Consider the following 10,663-nt stretch of genomic DNA (forward strand, 5'->3'; position numbering starts at 1 on the left):
TATTGTGCAAACAAGTTTAATTCCAAATTTTATAAAATACATTTACTGTATTTACATATATGCCTAGCCTAAAAATAGTAATCAAATGTAACGAAAAAGGTTCATTTGTTATAAACTGTTAGAACCATTAAATAACCCAACCATTTCTTTGCATAGCATATGCAGAGGTGAAATATCTTTTGAAACATTATGCAATTCTGCTCATGTGTATACAAACTGATGTTAAATCCAAATACACACTACAAATATACACTTTAATCCAAACTGAGCGCAGTATTCAATGTTAGCCATACCTAGAATAGACCCATTGAAATTGATGGATATTACTAAGTTGGATATCACACTACGTCTTCTAGGCTATAAGTTTAAGAACGCAGCAGCAACAGCTTTAAGGAGCTAGATATTATACCAAGTCTATGTTACTGTTCTTACGTGAGTTCAAAAAGACTGGGCTATTGCATTTTATCTTTCCCCGTTAGTCAAGAGTGTCATACTGTTGTTCTGTACTGTATATTCCATGTACTGTAAACTAGAAAAATGAACTTCAGTCCTTGTCCTTGGGCTCCAATATTAGTAATTAAAATGGTTATTAAAAGTTGCTGTGCTAGTATTTACATTTTAAACAGCAGCAATATTTTTTGTACTTCCATTTGTATATACGGTTCTCATAAAAAACGCCAATTGATTGTCGCTAGGCCATTTAATCATACATGGTTCTAAAAAGACCATAGGATTACTGAGGTGAGCATATGCTAATTGGAACTATTAGCATATACTTTCAGAAAATTTATAATTAGATGTATCACTTATACATGGGTCATTCTAAGATTCTTACATAAACATCTTCACGGAATGCACCTATGAAGCTTTCATAAAAGCCTTCCCATGTTCTTGGTTCTGCTGACGGGGTGAGTTGCAAGAGCAACCTGAGAAAATTGGAACATAGAAAATTCTAATACAGGAAGTGACTCTACTAAAGTTACGATCTACTGAAATTAGGTAATATTTTAGATTAAGGGCTAAACCTTTAGCAACATCTCAATAAAGTACTCATTATAGAATACATTCTTGACATAATTAACACAGTACATAGAAACTAGGAATTAACCCAGGAGTTATTTTTTCAGTAATAATTTGGGCCTAGTTGAATAATGAACACGGCCTACAGGCAAAGTGATTCATACATAGTGGCTTGCTTCACATGGTTTGCCTAACAAAGAGGTTAACCACAATTTTTCCTAAAGATGATCAAACTATGGATTGTTTCTCCAAGTGATTTATTTTCCAGCTGTTCTTGGCCTTGTGCCTTTGCAGTTTGGTGAGCATCTGGGGTGAAGTGGGCAAACAAACCAAAGTTAACTACACCAATCTATGTTTAAAAGAAAGCAAGGTTTGTAAGCCATCAAGAGCCATTGTTAAACTGCTAGACACAATTCACACATAACACACTGTCATGGCTCAATAAGCCATGGTTTAGTGCAAGATTCAGACTAGAAACTTGCTATCATAAAAAGCACTGCTCAGTTGTTTAATCTGTTTAAATTTGATTTAAACAGAATATATATTTCAAGAGTTACTTAAACGGAACCCAGTTTAAAGAAATTTTAGGCTGATCGGCTGCTAAATTAGTCTCCTTTTTTGTTATTTTTCTAACCAAGAAAACAATTTGGTAATATACTAGCAGTTTTGCAAGGTTCATTTTTTAATCCCAATTGTCAAGGGCTCTGATCCAGCTCATTTCTTTTAAAAAGGGGGAGAAGACACTGGGCAATGTCCAACCAAGTAACTCAGAGCAGACCTATTGAAACCAATGGCTTCAATATCCATTGATTTCAATTGGGCTTCTCCAAGTATGAGTAACAACCGACATTGCCTACTAGCACATGACTGCTTACCTAAGAATGTGGGTGGGGATGTGCATCCAAAGCTGAATCTGATTCAAATGCATACATGTGCTAAAAGCATCCCTATTCAGATGTGCATCTGAATAGTGCCTGGGGTTCCCAATCCAGCAGGTGATACACATAATTAGTCTGCTTATGGGCATAAAGCTCCATAGGTGGCATGGACCAAGGGTGTACTTTGGAAATGCTAAATCATATTAAGTAAGTCCTTGTAATTAAGACTATAATTTCAAGTTTTCTTGGTGGGGAAAAGTTAATCTTGGGCCAATATTAAACAGCCATTTCCATAATATTCTTAAGCCAAGTCAAAATTATCCTGGTCATCAAAACACAAGTTTAATTCTGTTGCTAATCAAAGTCTAACTGCTGCCATTCTTCATCAGGTATCATCTCATATTAAGGAGTGCCATTTTACCATAAAAAGTAGTACATTACCCCACTCTGAGCAGTAATAGGTCAAAACAGCAAAACAAGGTGTTATAAAAACAAGTACAGTTTTGGAGAAGCATTGTTTATTCCATTATAAGATTTGGTTCAGAACCATAAGATTTATTTAAAGCTTTCTCCCCATTTATCACCACTATCATAAAGATTTCCAAATCAACACTGTAAAAATGTTCTATGGCATACATACAATTTTATCAAAAAACAGTGACTAATTCAAACATTTGGATGCTCAAATTGTTATGCATCTATAACCCTCCTTCAACAAGGAAATAACCTAAACCTACATACGGATGCACATAAAACACTTTTAAGAGTCAGAATTTATAATGGCCAAATCAAGAGTGTGCAAGGCACCACATTAAGGGTCATGTCTTGGTTACAGGCTAGTCTGAACAATCAGGACCGATTCATAAATATATCTACAGAATATGCTGTGTTGAAAGTAAGAAATGAACTATTAACAGTAATCAGAATTCCACTTCAATTTAATGTACTAATCATATGGTCCTTGTGCATTTGGCACAAGTAACAAACTGTTATTCTGAAATTTCAGGTTATAAACACAATGTTCTTACCTTGTTCAATAAAAATCTAATAAGTCTTCAACCTAAAACTCTGTTATAAATCTCTAATGTAACTAAAACTGCTTAAATAATATACACAGATATAGTTGGATTACCACTAAAACCTTGACAGCCAGATATGACACAGTCATTTGTATTTTCAATCAGGCAACATTTCATCAGTCCTCATGGCAAGCTAAGACATTGTTCCTGTCCAAAGCCAACACTGCAGGTCACGCCCCAGTATATAAGGACAAAAAATAGATGTACAATAAGAAGATGGGGTAGATTAGGAGGGGCTTCTTGGTCTTAAATTCTTCTCCAACTAATAACGAAGCAGCACTGTATGCAGCCCAAAATACTCCAAAAAGCTGAGAAAAACAAGAAAATGAAATGTTAACATAGCATGAAACCTCTTCAAACTCCCCCAGAAGCGATATTTATATCTAGAACAAGCAGAACCAGTTGTGACCAAGCACAGGACTTAAAAATCAAGGCCTATTGAAAATCAGTGGAGCCAAGAAACTATTCACAAAGGCATTCCAAGTCATTGTTTTTCTTGTTGCCTTTTAGTGACTGAAATGAAAAATCAGTTCACATGGGTGCTTCAGCCAGCTGTCCCATTCAATTAAGAAAGCAGCATTAGAAAATCTGTGAGCTTCCACAGCTAATGTGAAAGTTGCAGTTGTCATGTGATCTTCTACATCAGATGAAATAATTGCTCACAGGAATGGTGCCATCCTGTGGATGGAAGCAATATTGTAAATTAAGCTCCTCTAATATTTAAATTTTTGAATATTACCCTTCCACATTACTGTACTGAAGGCAGTTTACAAGCCACATAAATGGCAAAATATGCAAGACAAATTACAGTGTTTTTGAATTGCAGACATGTTTAACCGGTTGACCGCAACTGACAGGTAGATCCCCTGGTGTTCCTTGTCGATCGAGGGATCCTTATTGATCGCAGGATTAAAAAAACTGCAGAATGAATGTCTCCGCCCCTCGCCCTATCCCTCCATAGCGTCAAGTGGGTGGTCTTTGGCGTTTTATCTTGGCGATGGGGAATACAAAGAATTAGCGGTGTGTGTGTTTGTTAGCGGGGGAGTTTGAGGTGAGCAATTTATGTCATTCCCCCTGAAAAAAAGCTTATCAACTGTGGTGAATGCCCCCCCAAAAAAGCTCAACATCTCTGGTCAATCCTCGATGGCAATGGATAGACCACTGCCAGTTTTTTATACTGGGAGTAGATTGCAGTCTCTTAGGAGTTGAATGGGCATGCTATAGGGTAACAGACCAACAAAATTCAGAATCCGTTTTGCATATAATATTATAAGGTAACAAAATATGAACAGAACAAAACCTGAGCTCCAATACTCATGGGCAACTTATATATAAAACCTAAGCACTCTAATCTGTTGCCCATCTGCCATAAAGGATTTCAAACAATGCTTTACTGATATGGACTAGCTGAGTAGTCATATTTACTGCTTATAAACTGTAGAAAAATGAACTGGCATATTTTTCAGTCAGCTTTGCCATTCTGCCAAAAAAAATAGTGAACTTACTTTTATTAGAGTAGAAACAACATCAAATGATCCAACCACTAGAAGTACAGGTGCTATTACAATAAGTGGAAGTAAAGAATATCCAATCACGCCAAGAACTTGGCCATATGCAACCTGCAAATTTGAAATAAACAAAGTTACCAACTTCCTTCCAGTAATATATCAGCTTCAACAAGAGATTCAGATGACTGCTCAACCTGAGCTCAAGAGGTCAACTTTTTGTTATATGGCAACTCCCCCAAACCCTCTTCTTCAGCTTGTCTAGAAATGGGGAAAATCTGGTCCTCCAGGTGTTGCTTTTATTCCCGACATTTTCTCCATCCTTAATCCACTCCCTTTCTGACCTATCACATTATCAGCACTGTTATTCCACCTCATAAGTCTTCAATCAATCCCTTTTGCCACCCTGTATGCTTGGCCTTATCAGCCAAAAGTCAGTTCTAAATCCCCAGTGGAAAGAATCAAATCCCTTCTCTACTCTGCATTCTAGGTTGCTGTATTAATGTTAAAATGGAAATAATAGTGACCAAGTACTATTTTTAAAGCAGTCTCAGATCAGAAATTATTAAGCGATGTAACACTGAAAAGGCAAATGGTTAGAACCAATTTTGAGGTAATTCATGTTTGACGTTCAGTGACCAAGTCCACTATCACAAGGTTCTTACCTCGCCTCCAAGAACCCTGGCCAACAGGAATATTGTCAAGGATCCAAATATCCAAATAGTTATAATCCATGATACCACCTTAAGAAATGTTTAAAAGAGTCACGTCAATACTCTATCTTCTTTCATCAAGAACAACTAATTTTGAAAGAACACAGCTCAGGTAACTTCTTTAAGTTATTAGCAGGTATCCCCCTCTTTTGCAACCATTGAAGGAAGAAAGTTTACCATTGTGGCATCAGAGGTTCCTGATTTTTCTTATGGTTTAAAAGCTGCAGCTAAACATAAGAACCCCACTGGATCAGACCCAGCTCACATCTCATCTAGCATCCCGTTCTCACAGTGGCCAACCAGATGTCTAGGGAAGCCTATATGTCATACATGACCACAACAGAACTCTCCCCACTCATGTTCCTCAGCAACTGGTATTTGGAGGAATGCCACCTCTGATACTGGAGGTTGGATACAGCCATCATGACTAATGGCCATGGATAGCCTTTTCCTCTGTGAGTTTGTCTAGTCCACTTTTAAAGTATCACTGCAACTTGTGGTTGTGAATTCCATAGTTTAACTATGCATTGTGTGGAGAAGTACCGTATGTTTCGCTCTATAAGACACACTTTTCCCCCTCCAAAAATTAAGGGGAAATGTGTGTGCGTCTTATGGAGTGAATGCAGGCTTCTTGGCTTCAGCGATAGCAACGCGAAGCCTCGGAAGCGCACCCTCCGCGCTCCAGAGGCTACGGGTTGCCTTCACTGAAGCCATGAGAGCAAGACTCTCCTGGCTTCAGAGAAAGGAACCTGAAGCCTCCGGAGCGCAGTGGGAGCTCTTGCTGCGCTCCGGAGGTTGCGGGTTCCTTTCACTGAAGCCTGGAGAAGAGTGCTGAGCAGAGAGGGGAGATTTTTTTTCTTGTTCTCCCCCTCTAAAACAAGGTGCGTCCTATGGTCGGGTGCGTCCTATAGAGCGAAAAATACGGTATTTCCTGAAGCTTCCAACATTCATCTTCACTGGGTGGCCCTGGTTTCTACTTATCAAAAGAGACAAATTTATCTCTCTGTTCTTCTTCCAATCCTATACACAATTTATACACCTTTATCATGCCCTCCCTTTTATGTCTTTTTCAAAATTAGAAAATGTTAAATGTTAGAAGCTTTCCTTGGGTGGTGCTGGGACTCCAGAGCTATGTAGCAACAGTAACATGGCGTTACGGTTGCTGTTCCTTCCTTCCTTCCTCCCTAGAGCGCCTCTGAAAATACACTGATGTAATTCTCAGCAGCACTGTGTGAAGGATGGCAATAGTCATCAGAGCTCTACTGCAATTTCTGGTAGAGCTTTTAAATTACAAATAAAGAGAAGCCCTACCTTTGTGCATTGGAATAATTGCATCCAAAATGGGGGTGGTGACTAAGGGTTGCTCATTTCTTTTCTGACTTAGTGTGTTCAAAAGATCACTTAATTCTTCAGTCTGGAATATTGCATTCACACCTGACTATCTGTTGGCTAGAATTCTGAGTATTCAGGAGTTTTTGCCCTCAATGATGTCCCTATGGTTGCATGCACAGGACTGCATGGCTAGATAAAGAACCACTAGGGGAAGAAAGAAGAGCAAGGGAGGAATAGCATTCCAACATTCTTTTCCAGAACAATTTACCTCTGGTTATATGTCAAGTTGTACAAAACATACTGTGGCACAATGGGTCAGTGTGTCTGGCTGTTAACCAGAAGGTTGGTCGTTCAAGCCCACCCAGGAACGCCTGTGGGCAGAATTCCTGCATTGCAGGGGACTAAACTAGGTGACACTCAGGATCCCTACCAATTCTAGAATTCTATGTTTATAAGAACTGTGCATTTCTTTCAGATCATGACACAAGAAAAATGCTTTTCAATGGACATTTGCCTAAGACCATGTGATATCTCAGCTACCTTTATTGTTATTTAAGATAAAGGCCTTTACACACCTTGAATTGTCCATATAATGAGATCATTGAGAAGAACAGGACAACTGCTAGAGGGCCCCAGAAGTCAGGATTATCTCTTACTACTTGTCTGTTAAATCCAAGAGAAGGCATCGGCATCAAGACACATCGGATTTTGTAGTATATGTCCTTTAGATCAATGTCTAGCTCCTCCCTAAAGTTATATAAAAAATACAGCTTTCAAAATATGCTTCTGAAATTATTTAAGTACCAGAAAACAAAGTAGTTCAAAGATTTATAGAATACTCATACATGTTCATGTAAACTATTGAGAATATATATTTAGGTTTAGGTTTATTAAGATGTTGTATTATAACTGTATTATGTTTTGCATTTAATTATATATATAATGAATATTTTTATATATTTGCATTCTAGTCAGCTTCTGAAATGAAAACATATAAATCACAACATGCAAAGTAAAAAGAAATTGCTCTCTGCCCATGTCAACCTCAGCTATCACTGAACAAATGGAAGCAATGCCACTTTTCTGTAACAGCAAGACGAATAGTAACAAGGCTTATCCTATGTTCCTGACAGCTAGATTTGCCCCATAGTTATTACTTTCTAATACATTTCTAGTCTGCCCTTTATCATTACCAATCTCAGGATAACAACCTATTGACTCCTTACTCTGTTCTTAGCCCTCAGGAAAGAAGACTGCAGCAGGAAACCTTAGGAGGCAAGGCAACAAACAAACAGCCCACAACCATGGTGCTAACAAAAACAGAGTTGCTTTCATTAAGACAGAGGCAAAAGTGTAAAATTATTGTTAGATTTAACAAGCCACCTTCAGCTACATTTTGAAGTTGGCTTCTTTGAAATTAAGGCAGATTAGAGTTAGGCACAGTTTCTTCCTCACAGAACATGGCAAATCAAAGTTATGGAAAAGCAGTAACTTCTGAAGTCCTTTTCCCAGCCAAGAAGAAGAGGACAGGGGAGTGCCGAAGCCAAAGATTCATTGCTGCTTGTTCCTGCTCATGCACATCACAGTAAACTACAGTTTAGTGTAATGGGAGAATGTGTCCACTATGAACAGTGATGAATTGTCTTGAATTCTAACCTTTACTTATAATGCTAAAAAATATCTCTTGAATGAGACACAAATATTCTGTGTCTACACTTTACTCAAGGGTCTGTAGTTAATGAAGAGTTAATGATTTTCCTATTGCATCCTTGTTCACCATTCACACACAATACTGACCTAAAGCAAGTAACCGCTTCAAATACAAAATTAAACTAAGACTCTCAGAGTAATGTTACTTACAGAAGAGGTTTATTATCTTCTGGGTCATCATCTTCTACTTCCAAAAGCCAGCCATATCCTCTCTGCCTCAGGAATGTAGTTGCAGTAGATTCTTTGATAAATTCCCCATTTCCTCCACCAAGGTTGAGCTTCACATCTGCCGAGGCTATTGAACCACTCAGATCTTGACAGGGAAAATGACACATTTATGAGAAAGCTGCCAAAAATACAGTTTCCTTATTACAGAATAGGTGGTTATGCATGTTTCAATACATATATTCCAAAAAAGTGGAATATGACAAAATTATAGAAAAGATTATTATAAGAGATCATTGAATTATCCAGGATCTAACGTTTTGTCTCTGCTCCCCTCAGCCCACCAAAGATGGGTGACACCTGGCTTGGGAGCAGTACATGTGAAAAGGATCTAGGAGTCTTGGTTGACCACAAACTTGACATGAGCCAACAGTGTGACGTGGCAGCTAAAAAAGCCAATGCAATTCTGGGCTGCATCAATAGGAGTATAGCATCTAGATCAAGGGAAGTAATAGTGCCACTGTATTCTGCGCTCTGGTCAGACCTCACCTGGAGTACTGTGTCCAGTTCTGGGCACCACAGTTCAAGAAGGACACTGACAAACTGGAACGTGTCCAGAGGAGGGCAACCAAAATGGTCAAAGGCCTGGAAACGATGCCTTATGAGGAACGGCTAAGGGAGCTGGGCATGTTTAGCCTGGAGAAGAGGAGGTTAAGGGGGGATATGATAGCCATGTTCAAATATATAAAAGGATGTCACATAGAGGAGGGAGAAAGGTTGTTTTCTGCTGCTCCAGAGAAGCGGACACGGAGCAATGGATCCAAACTACAAGAAAGAAGATTCCACCTAAACATTAGGAAGAACTTCCTGACAGTAAGAGCTGTTTGACAGTGGGATTTGCTGCCAAGGAGTGTGGTGGAGTCTCCTTCTTTGGAGGTCTTTAAGCAGAGGCTTGACAACCATATGTCAGGAGTGCTCTGAGTGTTTCCTGCTTGGCAGGGGGTTGGACTCGATGGCCCTTGTGGTCTCTTCCAACTCTATGATTCTATGAAAGTGGAACATTGGCTGACGCACTGCATATTGGTTTTTTTCTGCTAGTCTTAAGGACCCCTGTCAGGACTGTACTGCCTACTGTGCCACAATAATCCCAGTCAACAAAGGAGGTTGATGTGGCAGCTAAATCAGATACGCATCATCTGGGCACCAAAGAATTTGGCAGACCACTGTCTAAATAGCACAGTGGTTCTTGAAAATACAGAAGTCAGCCTTCTCAGAAGAGACAGTTTGTGTGAAATGCACTGCAATATAGTTGTCCACGCACACCTAATCCATTTCTTCCCAGCACAAAACTGGTCATCCCCAAAGCACGTTTCCAACCCCTACTCATGGCAGGATTTGCCCCCTCCAGACAATCCTGTGTGCAGGGTGAGGCAACCAAAAGCAGGTAAAAGGAAGAAGCCTCGAAGATGTGGGTGGCCTGTCAATCTCACATACCTATTTTATTTAGCCCTCCATTCATTTGCATGCACCACCCTCAAAAACAAGCCCTCAAAAGCTTGCATGCACCACCACCAGAAAGCTTCCTCGCAATCTGCTTCTTTTTAAGCGGGTCAAACACGCCCCATCTGCACGCAGGTGCCTTTTGCCACGCAAACCCTATGGCGGGGGCCACAAGGCGGAGCACTGACACTGGATCACATTCCCACACCCAAACAGCAGAAAGAAGCCCGACGGCGCCCGCTTATTCAACCTGGCAGCCCCGGGTATGCGGCTGCCGCCCCTGACGCAGCTCCGGGAAGGTGCGCTGGAGGAAGGGGCGCCCTTTTCCTTCCGACTGCAAGACCCCCCCCCCCCAATTCTTACCCTCGGCGTCGGCCGAAGAGACGAAAGTGAAGTCCCCGTTGTTGGGCGCGTAAAGGGGCGGCGGCGGCGGGGGCCGTGGGGGCTGTTGGGGGCCCGGAGGCTGCATCGCCCCGCCCGCTTAAAGCCTCGAAAGCAGGGCCCGTCGAGCGAGCGACACCACCGGGAAGCCCGTCGGCAGCAACCCGGAGAGGCAGAGCCGAGCCAAAGCTGCTGCTGCTCCTGCTGCCACCGCAGCCTCCTCCGCCTCTTCCTGACTGAGGGACAAAACAACAGTGAGGCCGCCCTTCCGAGTGGGCCTCAGTAAGGCCCTCTCCGATTGGCCGGGATGAAAAGTGCTTCCTCGTTGCCGTCGCCTCGCCCACCTCTGCGGCAAATCTCATTGGTGCGCGGGGCCATCG

General features: G+C 40.8%; 1 protein-coding gene across 3 annotated transcripts; it reads right to left on the reverse strand.

Moving 5' to 3' along the window:
- Window positions 1–10,663, reverse strand: YIPF4 (Yip1 domain family member 4). 3 transcript variants are annotated; one of them, XM_083432265.1, is made up of 6 exons: window positions 10,266–10,663; window positions 8,388–8,550; window positions 7,103–7,274; window positions 5,148–5,225; window positions 4,483–4,596; window positions 1–3,285 (listed from the first exon to the last, which is right to left on the reverse strand). In XM_083432265.1, the coding sequence occupies exons 1-6, from the start codon at window positions 10,369–10,371 to the stop codon at window positions 3,148–3,150; spliced, it is 771 nt and encodes a 256-aa protein (XP_083288391.1). In that variant the 5' UTR covers window positions 10,372–10,663; the 3' UTR covers window positions 1–3,147. The 3 variants fall into 3 exon arrangements, with proteins under 3 accessions (XP_083288391.1, XP_083288392.1, XP_083288393.1); XM_083432266.1 differs by having other exon boundaries at window positions 8,388–8,762; window positions 9,477–10,551; XM_083432267.1 differs by lacking the exon at window positions 4,483–4,596 and having other exon boundaries at window positions 10,266–10,569.

This window comes from Podarcis tiliguerta (genome assembly GCF_965153285.1).
Source record: "Podarcis tiliguerta genome assembly, chromosome: 3".
NCBI classification, from domain to species: Eukaryota; Metazoa; Chordata; class Lepidosauria; order Squamata; family Lacertidae; genus Podarcis; species Podarcis tiliguerta.

Excerpts from the sequence above, each read along its gene's own strand:
- YIPF4 (XM_083432265.1), bottom strand. The coding sequence starts at position 10,371 with ATGCAGCCTCCGGGCCCCCAACAGCCCCCACGGCCCCCGCCGCCGCCG. Across the intron at positions 5,226-7,102 it reads CATTATATGGACAATTCAAG|GTGGTATCATGGATTATAAC; the intron begins GTGTGTAAAGGC and ends ACATTTCTTAAG. Across the intron at positions 3,286-4,482 it reads TTGTTTCTACTCTAATAAAA|CTTTTTGGAGTATTTTGGGC; the intron begins GTAAGTTCACTA and ends TGTTTTTCTCAG.